Raw genomic sequence first — 16,775 nt, 5'->3', positions numbered from 1 at the left:
GCTGAATATTTGCAACCTACTGCTTTACACCGGGAAACATTCGCACTTAATAAGTAGCTGTGTCAAAAAAACTTACCCAAATTGCTTGAAGAAGTTGCGAGTGTTTGGAAATTTAGATATATAAAGCGCAATCGGTAACAGGACATTAACTTTCGAAGCAGTAAAGCATTATTTAAAGAAATTCATTTGGATAAGAGTACTTACCAGACTACTGTTTCTGGAGTATGAAACACTCAGTATATTAAATTTCGGGAAGCGCTGATTATCGTCAGATGGGGACAATTGATCATAATATTTCTGTAGTTTGGAAACATGCTTGAAGAAAACAAAGCCACACTGGCCGGGAAAGTTTCTCACCTTGTCAGATTTATCTACCAAGTAAATATTTATTTTTAATAAAAATATCTGCTCTAAGGCATAAATAATAAAACTGCTGCAAACAAAAGGAACTTTGAGACTGTATCGGTCATGGAACGCGAACAGGGTCTTTGCGAACTCGTTTTCCTTCACTCAAATTTCAAAGGTCGTAGTCTGACACGTAGGTCAGGCTTAAGACCAGCTTCACTTCTGTCTGGTCATGCGCGTTCCAGGACCAAGGAATCTGTCGTATCTTGCGGGCTCCTGCAGCAAGACCAGGTCCATATCTCCTTTCAGTGTGTCCAGTAACTGTAAGGCATTGATTGTTGCTACGCATGAGTATTATTCACCTCATATTGGTAGCTCGAGATAAGCAAGCGAATGCTGCTTCGCAGTGCATAAAAGGCTGCGATTCAGTGTTCCAACTTCGAAGCACGATTTCACAACCTTGTTGAAAAAGATATGGTTGATCCCTCTGGTGTAGAAATCGATAGAACATCCCTATAGCCAAACCCAGCGTCTTCCTGTGCCTTCCAGTGTGAAACCAGCACGTTTTTTGACACTGGATTGTACTGGGCACGCTGGCGCTCGCTGGGACTCACTGGGACATCATTGAGAACGCTGGATAAAAGTTGATCACACTGCCATCACGCTGGAGCTCATTGGATTATGATGTACAGACGCTGGTTCTCGCTGCAGTTCGCTGGTTCGCACTGGAAACTGCGCTGGTTGCGTTTTTGCCGCGGTGGTTCTAGTACACGAGGACAAGCGGTGCTGAATACTAAATGCTTTATATAATTTCATCGCTTCATACTAGCGTTGTCCTCATAATGCTATATCTTGGGGCATAAAACTACTTCGTTTCGCAGCTTGGAATAAAGTTGCGTGAGCCGCCCTGTTTGCGCATGCACATTTGATAGTGAAGATCACTTTCCTTTATTGCATTTTCCCTTTTGCCTAGGTGGTTAACTGAATTCTTCAACGAAACCACGCAAACACAGAAGTAGGCGCCTTTTTTGAGTAGTTTGCACGTAACATATGGCTAGGAGTTTCCGCCGTTTTCGCAGTGTTGTGGACTGCACATGAAATCCAGAAGTAATTCAGACCCGCTCGAACGTAGCCCGAGCTTGGAGCCTACCGCTGATTGATATTGTCGCACCGATAACAAAGCTGAGGCGATTCGTGCGCTTCCACTTAGCCTCTTGTATTAAAAAAGAAATCTGGGGCTCAAATACACACATTTTACTATTTCGCCAGCTACCTCCGCACAGCTCGGTCCCCACCGAAGCTTAGGCCTAGTGCATGCACCGAGTCCGTGTGCACGCAATCGGTGCATTTGGGCTCAGGAATCAATAAGTCTAACAAGGTTAAATTACTGTATATTTCATCTTTCGCATCGGCGTTCTTAAATAAGCCATTTTCTCGTGTCTAGAGTGCCAACACAAGAAGCGATGAGCGCCGATGTGAGGCGTCATAAACGCAGATATAAGTGCTGTCGCCGACGGCTGCCAGCGCTAGCCTGCGTTTCTCTGACGAAAATATATGACTCCACATACGTGTCGATTGAAACGCATAACTGAAGAAACAACACGTTGCATCTCCCTTGCGGGAAGAACAAGATACGTCTACGGAAATCGACAGTAACAGCCCATACACCGTTCCGGGACGGCGGTTCATTACGAACTTTTTTCGAAGTTAAAATACCAATCGCAAGCGAAAATAGATTTTGTGGCACTTCCAAGCATAGTATTGAATACGGACAACGACTGTTTCGTTTTGGCACAGGCGCGCGTTTTAGCTGCTGGGCGATAGCGCATATAACACGTCTGTGTGAGACGTATCTCTGGGAAATTCAAAGTGCTTCTCGATCTTGACGGGGCAAATTATCCCTCCCCCCCCCCCCATGTCTATCTGCTGGCGTGGCTTAGTAGTAAACTAGCAGGCTTCGGGTATAGGTCCGACGATGGAATCTTCGTTAAAGCATTCCTATTATTACTTTCTTTTTCTGTTTTTATTGCACTAAAACGCTCTCTGTTGCATTCTGTATTACAAAAAACATACGGTGGCCAGGCACGGCATATTTAACGCGCTAGATCTGTTTTTCGCGCTAGTACCCAGTGGCTCCCAGTACGCCGCGCCGACCCAGAGCCCCAGCATGCAGCGCGGGCGACACTAGGCCCATATTCCAGCGTTTCACTAGACACAGGGTACTGGGTTTTGCAATAGGGCATGAAAGTTAAGCGTGTTTTGATAGAAGCTGTTGCATGTATGCTTCTTGAAGTCATGATCCGCTAAAGCAAAAAACGAATCATTTGTGGGTCGGCGATCGTGTTGCAGGTTTGATTTCTGCGTGGTTTCCTCTTGGCGAGCGGAGTGCTCCTCTGAAGTCGCTTTGGCGAAGGTACGAGCGTATTGGTCCTGCTGAGTAGTACCTTAGGCATCCAGCTGTGTTGCTACGCACTCAGTTTCATGAATACAAGTTGCAGAGTTCGCAGCGTGCGCCACGAACACGAAGGAAACGGATTTGATTCCGACCACTCCAGCCGCATATCGCCGGAAGCAAATTAGAAAGCGCACGTGCACTCAGATTTTGGGACACGTTAATTGACATCACGGAGTCCAAATTAATACGCAGTCTGCCGCTATGGCGTGCCTCATAATCCGATTGTGGTTTTAACAGGCACCCAGTCCTATAATCCAAATCAATGTTACTATTTCTGCAACGATGCGATGTGCCGTATGAGGCAATGACAATGTTCAATGCTCTCAGAGGTTAGGAAATAGGGCGCACAACAATGCCTCAAGAAAACACATCTCTGTGTTTTCTGTGTACTACGCCGACAGACAGTAGTGGGGCACGCAAGGTAACGTTTAACATCAACTCAACTCTCTCGACTTGACGCTGAAGAAGTTAAGCTTCAGCTATTACCATCACCGCTCATTATCGTCAGTCAGATCAAACAGCACAGAGAGTTTCGCGTACATCGATTCCCACAGTGCGTGGGATCTGCGTAATTTTTTAAAATGAATGTTTCATACCGAGTTTGAGGCACTTTTTCGTATATATCTGGTCTCTAACAGCGACCTAAACGTACACATGGTTCTTAAACAAGTGTCAAAGAACATCGCTTCGCGTGGGCAAGCCAGCCCATTGAGTCGCTCGGCACGCTTCCATCCGCACTTGCACTACAACAAAGCGCGGCAACTGAAACACCACGAGTGCAACACGGGAATATAGACATCACTGAAAATTTAAGGAAATAGTATTAAATGTGTCGTGCCGTGCTGCGTATACGTGCAGAAAATAACCAGCCCATGTATAGTTCACAGCGAATAAAATAATTTCTGCGAATAACATGATTCTTCATTTCACTTCACTGTTAAAGACCCCGGTTGGGGGCCATCACATAAGGGGTGGGATTACAAATAAAGGTTACAGAGAGTGATCTTCATGACAAACGAATTCATTTAAGTTGTGCGCAAAAGTTGATCAACACATGGCGGCTGCAATGGCACGGGGAAGGCCATTCCACTCCACTGCTGCGCGAAGAAAAAATGAGGCCGCAAAAGTAGTAGTGCGAGCACGTGTGCGTGTGATTGAGTAAGGATGGGACGTACTGGGAGATATACGCGCCGATGGGATGATATACGGTGCTTGATTGAGGGAACTGGGAAACAATTTGTGAAACAAACAACAGTGCTCTGTAATAATAATATAAACCAGACTTCAAGCACACATGGTTCATGAACAAATTAGACTAGGAATATTTAGCTTTACGTGGACGTCGGCTGGAGTTAAATCTCCCCGTTTAGTTTTTTTCTTATCGAGTTATCAGCTTTGCATATCGGGACTATCTTCTGATCGCGACAGGATGTCGGAGATACTGCAGTTCACTATGTATGGACCTCTGCGACCATCTGTCGCCATGACACTCCAAATGGTATGTTTAATAAACGCGAAACAAATTGTCGACGGCAGGATTTAAACAGAGGGCTCCTAGCACAGCAGCCCTATTCTCTAACCACTACACAACGGGCGCGTGTCCTATCAGGCAGAGCAGAATACCATTAGGCCTTTCCCGCGTGCAAGCCAGCGTGTTGAGGCGCATTGTGCGGTTTATCGTCATATCAGTTACATGGGCACTCCGTGGGCCTTTTCACCATTGTGAATAATTACGTAAAAATACGAATTTATTTCATTTCAATACGCCTTCTGGAGAACACTACTAATAATAACGATACATTTTCCATTTGCGTCGGAATTTGAACGCCAGGTGACGAAATACGTCTACGCGTGTTCGTGTTCCGATCCCATAGACTGGTGAACAGAAGCATCTGTTTTCTGAGACCTCAGGGTAGGCGACTTTCCTTGCCAGAACGCATTGTAACACAGGTATGCAGACCATGCCAGCTTGTGCCATCGTTCACCCCCACATAGTAGCCGTGGTAGTACCTGTCGGTGCGGGGTTTTAGCTGCGAAGCACCGCGCTGCTCGCATCGTGTTAGCAACGCCCCCGCATGATATTTGCAGAAACCGCCAGCCGAACAGCTTCTGTTTTACGTCAACCGCAACGAAGCAACGGTAGCCCGCGTGCGGGCCAAGACCACCCTATGGTGTAGACGCAGGAACAACGTGCTGCTCCGTGTGCGGCGCAGGCTATGGCACAATGCCGGTAGTGTCCAGACTCGCCGTTGAGGAAACAGACGGCCGAGAGGATAAAGGACAATGCCGACTAACGCCTGCAGTTCAAAAGCACTAAGCAGTCGCACATCGCGCCCACCGTGAGCATGCCGCAATATAGGAAAGTGAGGCCGATGCTGTGCCACAGCGCCAACAAGACCCTGTAGTTCTTGGAGTTCTCTCAATGTGTGCCTGCGCACGCCACGCCACGTGTGCTTATTTAAGCAGCTTATGATTGATGCAATTGAAACAGCCGCTAAAGCTACAATACTAGCCTCGTGCCACATTCTAACCTCTTGCTATCGCATTCGTTGTTTCGCCCTCAAAGCGAAATTGAATGAATGAATGAATGAATGAATGAATGAATGAATGAATGAATGAATGAATGAATGAATGAATGAATGAATGAATGTGTGTGTGTTGTTTAGTGGCGCAAGGGTCAGGTATGGCCAAAGAGCGCCAAGAAAGTGTTATTGATCTCGTGGTGGAATGATGAGTTCTGTGAAGTTGATATGACGTGGCGGTAGAGGGATCTAAAAATAGTCGCTGTAAAGTGCGTAAAATCTACGTGCAATAAGATTATGGCGATGACTAATGATGAGTACTGTGAGCCTTGCACTACATTGCGGGAGAATGATATAATAATAATAATATTTGTCGTTTTACGTGCCAAAACCACTTTCTGATTATGAGGCACGCCGTAGTGGAGGACTCTGGAAATTTTGAGCACCTGGGGTTCTTTAACGTGCACCTAAATCTAAGCACACGGGTGTTTTCGCATTTCGCCCCCATCGAAATGCGGCCGCGCAAGAATGATATGATATGCAGGACATGTAAGATGCAAAGATTAGCTACAGCACAACTGCCTCACCAGGGTGCTTGAAACACAAGGGCCTGGAGGCATGTGCCATACTGTACAACTATCCCAGTGGCATCCTCTAAAGAGAGGAATCGCTACGAATGTATGGGACTAATAACATGTAAGAACACATCTCTGAGGAAACCTAGGACTGTGTCTGTATTAAAAAGTGGGTCAGCGCCGAGAAACATTGCAGGATGAAGAGGAATGTTCTGCCGGTATGCTAAGAAAAAATATCTCTTTCTCTCAGATCCCGCTTCCAGACACCCCAGGAGGACGTGCAGTACTGTCAGCCTCTCCCCGCAACTACCACAGGTTGTAGGCTCACCTCCGGTGAGTAGAAAATTATGGGTGCCAAATGTGCGTCCTATTCTGAGACGACAGAATAGGACATCTGTTCGGCGCAATGTTGCAGTAGAGGGCCAGAATCCTAACTGTGGCTCTATCAGGTGGAGCTTATTACCCGTTTCCGCGTCCCACATGCGTTGCCAGTGATCTCGCAACTTCCTTCGCAAGAAAGGCCTCAGATCTGTGACAGGCGCCTCAGCGTTTGGGTTAACAGCTTGCGATGCGATTGACATGGCCATCTGGTCCGCCCGAACGTTACCCTCGATGCTCCTATGGCCAGGCGCCCAGCATATATTGATACGCTGGTTGGATATGTATGCTTTACACACGATGGAATAGAGTTCATGAAGTACTGTTTTTTTGTGTATAAAATGACATCAATGCGTCCACGATGCTTAGGGAGTCTGTACATATTGCTGAATTTTGAAGTTCTGATTTCATTAAATGCTTCACAGCAGACAGTAATGCTAGGCTTCGGTCGTAAAGATACTTGTTTCCGTATGCAGTACATCAGATCCTGAGAAGGACGGGCCGACGGCAGTATAGGACACCCCGACATCTGACTTCGAAGCCTCTGTGTAGAACTCTGCGCAGGAGTGCATGTACTGGAGTTCTAGGAAATGAGTTCGGGTTTCGATCTCAGGTGCGTGTTTTGTTACTTCTAAAAAGGATATTTCCCATTCTACGGCCTTCGCCTCCCAAGGGGGTAACAACTTTGTTGGATGCATTATGTGAAGCTCGAGAAGTGGGACATGCATTTCATGACTAAGCTCCCTCACACGAAGTGAGAAAGGCTGTCTTACAGAGGGTAGATGGAGATGGGGATTATGGAGATGTGTAGTACACCTCATATCGTTAACATTGTTAAAACATGGATGTTCATGATCGGAGTGTATTTTCAGGAAATATGTAAGGCTGTTGTAAGTTCTCGGTAGATGAAGTGACCATTCATTTGATTCCGCGTATAAGCTTTCAATCGGGCTTGTTCTAAAAGCCGCAGTGGCTAACCGGATACCTAGATGGTGAATAGGATCGAGCATCTTTAGCGCGCTCGGGGCGGCAGAGTTGTATACTACAGCACCATAATCCAATCGAGACCAAATTAGGCTCTTGTATAGATTCGTTAAGCACTTACTGTCACTACCCCATGTAGTCTGATATAGAAGTTTCATTAAGTTCATTGTTTTTGGACATTTTTCTTTCACATATTTAATGCGTGGAATGAAAGTGAGCTTATGGTCAGGTATAATACCTAGGAATTGTGCTCTTTGCTGATATTATTTGTTGTCCCCAGAGCTCTAAGGAACGATCCGGATCCGGGCCTCTCTTTCTTGTGAAGAGAACAGAAGAGCTTTTTGGGGGGATGACTTTAAATCCATTTTGGTCTGCTCACTTGGTCACCTTGTTCAAGCTATACTGTACCTGGCTCTCACACATTGCCAGGTTACAGGATTTGAAAGCTATTCGAACGTCGTCCACATGGACAGAATAAAAAATGGCCGGTGGTATTGAAGCACTAAGCGTGTTCATCTTCACGATAAAGACCGTGCAGCTGAGCACGCCTCCTTGGAGTACACCAGTTTCTTGTGTAAAAGGACGTGACAGTACATTCCCGACTTTTACCCCGAAGGTACGAGTGGACAAATAGCTCTCTATTAGGTTTAGCACATTACCATGAATGGCAATTTCTTACATGTCTCTCTAGATTCCGTAGCGCCACATTGTGTCGTACGCCTTCTCCATATCGAGAAATATAGATAGGAAGAACTGTTTGCGTACAAATGCGTTACGGATGTTTCCTTCAAAACGTACAAGATGATCAGTTGTGGAGCGCCATCCTCTGAAGCCACACTGAGAGGAATCAAGCATTTTGCTCAGTTCAAGGAAATGAATGAGCCGCCGATTGGTCAGTTATTCAAATATCTTACAAACAAAACTTGTGAGGGCTACGGGTGGTAAATTGCCACTGAGGAAGGGTCCTTGCCTCGTTTCAAAACAGGGACCACAATGGCTTCTTTCCATGCAGTTGGAAGGTATCCTACAGCCCAAATGGTGTTGCAAAGTGCAAGTAGCGTAACTTGCGTGTCATTGTGTAAGTTTTTGATCATTTCATACGTGATTCTGTCAGATCCCGGTGCAGAGCTTTTGCATGCGCTCAAAGCAGCTCTCGACTCGGCAATACTAAAAGGATGGTCGTATGGTTCATTCTGTCGACGTGTTCTGATGAATGGCTTAAATCCTTCTATTTCTTTTTGCTTGAGGAACGAGTGTGAATAGTTTGTTGAACTTGACATGCTCTCTAAATGCTCCCCAAGTGAGCCTGCCTGGAGTTGCAGGGTATCGCCTTGTGAGTTTACCAAAGGGAGTGAATATGTTTGTCGCCTTCTTATCCTATTAACCCTGTTCCATACTTTGGACTCGTCTGTATAGGAGTTCATATTCGACAAAAACGTCTGCCAACTCTCTCTTTTGGCTTGTCTGCGGGTTGTCCTCCCTTGCGATTTTACTTTCTTAAAGTGCATAAGAATCTCTGCTGTGGGAGACGCGCGTAGCAACCCCTGCGCTTTGTTCGGTTTCCTGCGAGCGATTCTACATCCGTCGTTCCACCACGGTACACGCCATTTGCATGCCAAGCCATTTACTTCTGATATGCATTTAGATGCGGCATTTATTATGAAGGCTGTAAAATACTCCACAGCAGCATTAATTCCTAGCGAAGACATGCCGGCCCATGGGATACTCGTAAGAGTTCGACATTTTTCCCAATCAGCTGTATCAATCTTCCACTTAGGAGCCTGTGGTAGATATGCGTTTTCTTTAGATGTGCTTAGCAGCACGCGGACGTGGTCGCTCCCGTCACGATTACTGGTAACCTCCCATTCAAGTTCAGGCTGTATAGACGGGGAAACTATGCTGAAGTCAATTGAGGAAAATGTTCTGTTTGCAAGGGGTAATATGTGGGTTCCTTCTTGTACAGAAGGCACTCACAAGAAGAAAAAAGGAACATTACCTCATCTCACTCGATGACCGCTGAAACTGTCAAAACGCTGGACTGAGAAAGCGCGGCAGCAGCGGCGTGCGAATTGACCTTTGCGCTGCCTTTCGCAGCAACGCAAGCTAAGCCGCGAAAGCAGAGCGCGTAGCAGACTGTGTCCCCTTCGCAGATGACTTGCACGATAGAATGGGCAGGTTGGGTGCGCACCCACGAAGGCCTCCCGGAGCAGAACGCGCCCCTTGTTCTCTACCCTCCTCCCGAAGCCTTGCGCGACACAACAGACGGCACGTTTCTTCCTCGCTTCCCTCGGTTTCGTGCGCGAGATTGAGCCTCGATAGCAGGCTTTCCCTTGAACGCTTGCACTCGCACATACAGCATACGGCGAGGGGCAACAGTTTCATTGCGTTTGGACTTTATACGGAACCTGATTCCGAAGGCAGACGACGAAGGTAGAATGCGCTTGCAGTGTCCATCTAATTGCTATTGCATCAAAAGGTTGCTAGTAAAACGCACCAATTGAGACTGGCATCTGAACTGCTTCCTAAAACCGTGCTGGTACAAGGAAATAGAAATGTGTACTCAAGAAATGACGCGAAGGTGATGCGATCCTTGCCCACCTGCGGCAAGTTGTTCTCTCATCCACTTTCGCTTCCATTAGTCTATCGTTTCTTTATTTCATTTATTAAGTACAAGTAATTTACCCTATGTTGTCCTGGGTGTCAGTGTTTGTTGGCTTCTTATGATATGACTTGTGACTTGTGTGTGACATGCTGAGGATGTTCACATGGTATTCCGGTATTCAGAACATAAGGGAGCTATGAGCTCTACCGCATTCGTGCAAGAGATACCAACCCTGATTTCCAGTCCAATAGCAAAATACACGCAATAACCACTATGCCAAAGCTTCAGCACCGAATGCAGATGAATAATCAATGCCATCTTTCATATGGTTTGTAATAATACCATCTAATGTCATCCACAACTGCGCACGACGGAAGGAAGATTGTCTGTTGGCCGCACAATAGCATCAGCCTAAACGCATATGCATTAGATTTAAGGCAGATTCCGGTTTGCTCTAACAGCTCATTGAGCATGTATGCTACTATAAACCGACAAGGCAAGAACATTGGTCAGCACGTTGGTGCACTTCTCGTCTGGAAAGCCGTAGGAACATTTGCATTACAAATGAACAAAGTCGCGCGTGTTGGCATCTATAGTTTGACAAATTCCGCGCAAGAAGTCTGGAGAGAGGGAGAGTTGTATCAGCGAAAAAAATGCCTGGCAGCATATAGATATCCGGACGAGTATTAAAAAGACAAGGCTGCTTTGGTGCGGCAAAACAATCACGTAATTTATCCTGAGAAGACACAAGAGCTGCGCAGACAGCCATACTGACAAATATTTATTTGAAATGCGCTTTGGAGGCATGTCTATGCTCATCACTTGAAATACTGTCGTAGCGAGGACAGCAGGTTTTCATGTATACAGAAAATTATCACGGTGGCATGCGGAAATAGAAAGCTCGTCGCAATGAAATATTGCATACCTCAATATCAATATTACAATTTCCTAAATAAATTGTTTAGCGGCGCCAGAACCAGGCTCTAGTTATGAGGAACACGGTACACGAGCATTTTCGCACTCCCATCCCATCGGAAGGCGGCTGCGATGACATTGATTGAACCGACAACCTTGTGTTCAGCAGTCTAACGTCATAGCCACTAAGATACCATGGCAACTTCAGCAATAATCCTGAAGTATTCTTTGAGTGTCATCGAAGTTTTGTTGCGGTGAATAATTGTACTGTAGTCACTCAAGTCAGAATGATAAGGTAATGAGGAGACAATACAAGCAGAGGGGGTTAAAATGATGCCCCAGATAGAAATACGGTTTGAACAATTAAGGTGTCTTAGTGTTCACATAACCGCTAAGGCGCCTCAATGAAAAACTTGCGCAGGCTGAGCGCGACGTGGTGAAGCCGCTTTGTTCCTTCTACCGTGGTGATGTGGTACAGCGCAGAAATCACTCCGAAAATCGCCAAGGTAGCTTCAAACTTTCAGAACGCATCTTCACATAAATTTGGCTTTCTTTCTTTCGTTTTCTTTTGAGCGTATAGAAACGTGACGCTCCTGAGACTTTTCGCAAGATGACACAGATTATACCTGAGACTAATAAATACTTGTTATCCCAAGCAAGGGTTTTTGGGTGAGACATCCTAGATACGCAAATGATACATTAAAGCCTTGGGACAAAGCCTTTAGTATACCTGTGTAAGCAGTAAGTGCAACTAGTGCATGTGAAACGTCAACTTGAACATACCCAAGTAAACATAAACCAATCAACTCAATGCCAAGAATACCCCAACGATGCCGCGGAACTCTAAAGCGGCTGGCATTAGAGGCGTACGTACACTTATAAAAAAATAATTACCTGAGGGCTGGTGACTGCGACATTAACGACCACGAGCACCTTGAGAGTTTCTGTGGTGGACAGGCTCGCCAAGAATTCTTGCAAGGGCGCATCGACATCTCCGTCAAGTACGAGCGATTCTAGCGAAAGCTCGAATAGCTGCTTCTTGAGCAGATTAGAGATGGCACCGAAGACTTGGGCAGTGCACTCAGTATTGAAGGTAGAGCCTGTCAGATGAATGCAACGCAATGACGTAGACCGGCTCAAGGCGTGGCAGAGTAGGAGATCGAAACTGTGGCATTTCTGCGTTGCGAACTTGAACTGCAAAAAAAACTGGCGTCAATACTTTTCGTGCCGAAAAACTGAAGAGAAAACAAGTAACACATGAGGGCTGCGGGGCGCGAACTCAAAAGACGAGTGTTGCATGCAATATGAAATATGCTAGTAGCGCAACCTCAGGTAAAGTCTGAAAAAGCTGTCGTTCTGTAGTGAGTAATAGAATGACCTAATTATTGGGAACACTAAGCATGGCCCTCTGGTTCTTCAATAGATTTGCAGTTGTTACAGTGGCCTTGAGAACGGCCCTCTGCAGGAGACGGAGACGGCCCCTCAAAACGCACACAAGACAAAACCCACTGAAAAGGGTCTGCGCTCATGAAGCCTCAATTTTATGGACTTCTTCCGCCTCAGCCTGCGGCACTCTCGTCGTCCATGGACACGGCGGAGGCCCCAATCGAGACAGTTACAGTGAAGCGTTGCGCCCTGGATGACTCGAGGGGAGAGGAGACGGTAGAACTGCTGTCTGAGCTCAAGAATGCCATCTCCAACATAAAGACAGGTCTCTCTTGCGTACACGAAATGATCGTGCACCTTCCTTTGGGCGTGGCCGCCCTCCGCGTGAGAATATTTATGCTGGAGAGGACCAGCCAGTGATCCTTGCAAAGCACATCTACAGCACAAATCCCGAACTTGCACTTCGTCATTGCCTCCCCGACGGAGGGTGCCAGTCTGAATGCGGCATTTTCGCTATCCATACCCAAGCCCAAACATGGGTAACGGAACTAATGTCACAACAATGTGGTTGTGGAATCGCGCAGGGTTCTTCAGCAAACAGGCAACCCTTCGACAATACCTAAAGAGCGTAAAGGGGAAACCCCAAGTAATCGCCTTGCAAGAAACGTTCACATCATCATCCATCAAACTCCCCGGTTACCGAACAGTGACTTCCACTGAAGGGGGAAGGAGGTATCTACTCTGGTCGGGGTATAAGTCTGAATTTTTTAATTTTATAGAAGCGTTACTGCGAAAATTCATTTGATGCGTAGTCCATTTCTTATCATGGGCGATGTGAACATTGACATGCTCAGTGGGGATGCATCTTGTAAACAGCTGGAAACTATTCATGATTCATTTGCTTGCTCAAATGTCATATCGCAACCTACTCGTCTTACTGACCACAGTGCCACCTTACTTGACATCAGTATTACAAACAACCACAAACAAAATTGCACTAGTGGTATAATATCACTCGACATTAGTGATCACCTTCCTATCTTTACATTTTTGTCACTCGCCAGCGACAGGCTCGACTCTCATGAAAATTCGAACTATCGTAAGATAAATTCACATCTGCTACGTCAATTTTATTATGCGCTGGAAGCTACAAACTGGAACCTGGTTTACGCAGAAAGTGACCCTGACAAGCCATACCGCCTTTTCTTTCACACGCTTAAGGCTATCTATGATAGATGCTTCCCGCTTGTTCAAGATGCTTCCCGCTTGTTCAGGCGAAAAGGAATTCGTAAACCCTGGATTAGTCAATGCTTGTACAAAACGATCAAAACCAAGAATAAGATGTATCACGCCTTTGTACAGACAGATGACGCTGCTCTGCTCATTGAATAAAAAAGTACCGGAATAAGTAAATACAGATTTGAAAAAAGCTAAGACTTGCTATTATCAAAGTGTTTTCGCTAGGATATTTATTGATCCTAGAAAGCTTTGGAACGAGGTCAACAATCTGTCACGCAATTCGAAACTGAAGCATCCCATAAACATTGCACCTTTTGCTTATGGCAAAACGGATGTTGAAGCACTCACAGATATGAATGAATAGTTCACTAACGTCGGTGATTTTCAGATTTCCAGCAAGAGAGACCTTAGTACTGAAACTTGTCTTAATTCAGTGCAGAAACGCGCCAGCTCGATACACTCAATATCTTTGTCTCCGACAAGTCCACAAGAGGTGGAATACTTATTGGGTAAAATAAAGAACAGCGTCTCGCCAGGAATTCATGACCTGTGTGTTGTACCAATTAAATATGTTGCGTCTGTTATGTCTCTACCGCTAACACATATAATTAATCGAATGCTGGAAACTGGAATCTTCCCCTCCAATCTTAAGCTTACCCGCATATGCCCAATACACAAGTGTGGGGCGCTCAGTGACATATGTAATTACAGGCCAATCTCGGTGCTACCAGTGCTATGCAAAGTCTTTGAAAATGTTATTAACACGCGCCTCGTGAATTTTATGATTAAGCACCACGTAATAAATGACGCACAGTACGATTTTCACACAAATAAAACAACAGAGCTAGCGTTATTACGTGTTAAAGATCAAATAATGGATCCCATTAAAAATAAGCTTTATACCGTTGGTCTCTTCATTGATCTTATGAAAGCCATTGATTGTGTTAACCATGAGATTTTATTAGTTAAACTTCATGATTACGGCATTCGTGGCGTTGCCTTAGATCTTTTCAAAATTATCTTTCCCACTCCACTACCTTTCCAACTACTACAGTAAACAAGGAGTATCTCAGGGTCAATTCTTGGGCCCTTGCTATTTATACTTTACATAAACGATATATTTGATATACCTAACTCCTCAAATTTAGTAATTTACGCTGATGATACCAATATATTTTTTTCTGCGCATACACTTGGTGACCTTCAGAACACGATTAACGACTACCTAATGCAGCTTGATAGCTGGCTTCATGCAAATAAATTAGCTTTGAACCTAACAAAAACTAACTACGCCTTGTTGAAACCCACCAACAAAACATGTGACAGTGAACTCACGCTGACATTCCAGGACACCGCCATAGCACGGTTAAATGTCAGAAATTTCTAGGTGTGTGGTTCGAAGAAGGTATGTCAAGGAATACACACCTAAACAAACTAACCTCAGAACTAAGCAGAACAGTTGGTTTATTATTCAAATTATCAGATCTCATTCCTGTGCAGCTAAAGAAAGCGATATATTATGCCCACTTCTACTCCCGTTTATCCTACTGCACACTAGTTTGGGGCACTACAAAGACTACGAATTATAACAAACTGGAGGTATTACTGAAGAAAGTGCTTGAGAATTATCATGGTGAACCCAAAGATCTACCAACTAATCCTTTGTTTATTAAACACAATTTGCTCAACGCGAGTAAAATATACGACTACAAACTCCTGCTGCATATACATAAACATAACCTGCTACATTCAGCACGCACAATGTCAGCTCGCTATGCAGTGCGTAACGAACGGATAACAACACCGCGAACACGCACAAAGTTTGGAAGGGTTGCGCTCGCGTATCAAATAGCGGCATTAATAAAGCGTGTGAATTCCCAAATAAATTTCAGCATGAAACTCTGCAAATTGAAGTCTTAAATAAAACATTTTTTGTTGTATGAGTGAAGAACCCTTTCACACAAGTGCATATTTATTTTTTCATGTTTTTAGGTTTTCATTGTATGTTCGTAGTAGCCATATCTGTATTTGATTTTTTTTCTCTTGGATTGTATATTATTTTCACTATTTGAAAATACCATGTGATATAAAGTCTTTCAAACTGTTCTTCTGTAAATGTATCACTTTGCCTGCTGTCTGTATGGTCACCAGGTCCCCTAAAGTTGTCTATGACAACTTTTTGCCTGGAGGACCCCCAACATTTTGTAGGAAATAAATTGGACTGAACTTGCAAGCCAAGTAAAAGGTTCACGTGCATTCAGCGAGACCTCGGTCCCGCTGACAATGGAGTTGAGTACGTCATGGCCGAACTGCCCATCGAGCCGTCTATGCGCAACTTAAGAATAAACAGTGTCTTTCTACCCAATGTTTACTGCGGGCACGGCGTTCACAGAGTCAGGGCTAGTGGCATTTTCATGAAGCCCTGCATTTTGCCGGTTGTCAACCACTAATCGTCATGAGCGATTTCAATGCCTAGCATCAGGCGTGGGGCTATCGCACCACTAGGAAGAAGGGTAGACACGTATGGCACACGGCAACGGAGGAAGATGTTACGCTGGGGACCGGTAAAGACTTTTTGACCAGGTGAGAGAACACTGTGTGCATAGATACGAGCCCGGATCTCACCTTTGTCAAGAACCTTGAAAACGTCAGGTGGACCAACACAGCCATGGACCTAGGCAGCGATAATTGCATCATCGAAGCGGTCCTCAAGGCTTGCCGTAACAAGACGAGGACGTTTAAGTTCACTGACTGGGACTTGTTTCGAGCCAGTCACTGTGAGCGCGTCCTCACCCAAAATAAGTACCTAAACTCTAGGTGCGACGACATAAAAGAGAATGTGGCTAGAGCCACCAAGGAGGTGACAGGTGATCTGGAAGTGGACAGCATGGACAGTAGGCTCGCACATCTGCTGGAAGCCAAGCAGGCACCGCTCGCGCGAGGGAAGACTCAGCGCCATAACAGGAGATTGCAAAATGCTGTGCACGCAGCAATTAGACGAGCTGTGCGACTCGATGGCGGGCCAGCTGAAGACCGGTAAAAGCTGGAGACTCCTTACGTACCTACTGCACGATGGGTGCACCAATTCCAGTAAGAAGAGAGCTTTGGCGAAAGCTGTCCATTTGGCCTCTTACTCGACTCCAGACGGTCACGGAGGCGGTCATAGACGGTCACGGAGCAGGTCATAGACAAGCACCTGGCGGCTACGGACGATCCGGTGCCCCCTAGTTTCCCGAGTACGAAGGGCGCGATGCGCCATCGATGGACGAGGATTTTACCGTGGCTGAGGTCAAGCGGGTTCTCGCATCCTTCAACGGCAGATGTGCCCCTCGGCCAGACGGGGCAACCAACAAAATGCTGAACCATCTTGACAA

The 16,775-nt window shown here is 45.6% G+C and overlaps 1 protein-coding gene across 4 annotated transcripts in view; it reads right to left on the bottom strand.

Moving 5' to 3' along the window:
* The window catches only part of LOC135905312 (uncharacterized), a 112,207-nt gene that overhangs the window by 62,290 nt on the left and 33,142 nt on the right, over positions 1–16,775 (bottom strand). For 3 of the 4 annotated variants that reach the window (XM_065436335.2, XM_065436336.2, XM_070536106.1), the window contains exon 4: positions 11,671–11,970. The exons of the other annotated variant lie outside the window; for it this stretch is intronic. In XM_065436335.2, the coding sequence (XP_065292407.1) occupies positions 11,671–11,970 (300 nt within the window). The remainder of the gene's footprint in view (positions 1–11,670; positions 11,971–16,775) is intronic. 4 annotated transcript variants of the gene reach the window in all.

This window comes from Dermacentor albipictus, chromosome 3 (assembly GCF_038994185.2).
Source record: "Dermacentor albipictus isolate Rhodes 1998 colony chromosome 3, USDA_Dalb.pri_finalv2, whole genome shotgun sequence".
Taxonomy (NCBI): Eukaryota; Metazoa; Arthropoda; class Arachnida; order Ixodida; family Ixodidae; genus Dermacentor; species Dermacentor albipictus.
The sequence above is the reverse complement of the archived record's forward strand: the minus strand, read 5'-3'. Positions and strand labels throughout refer to the sequence as shown.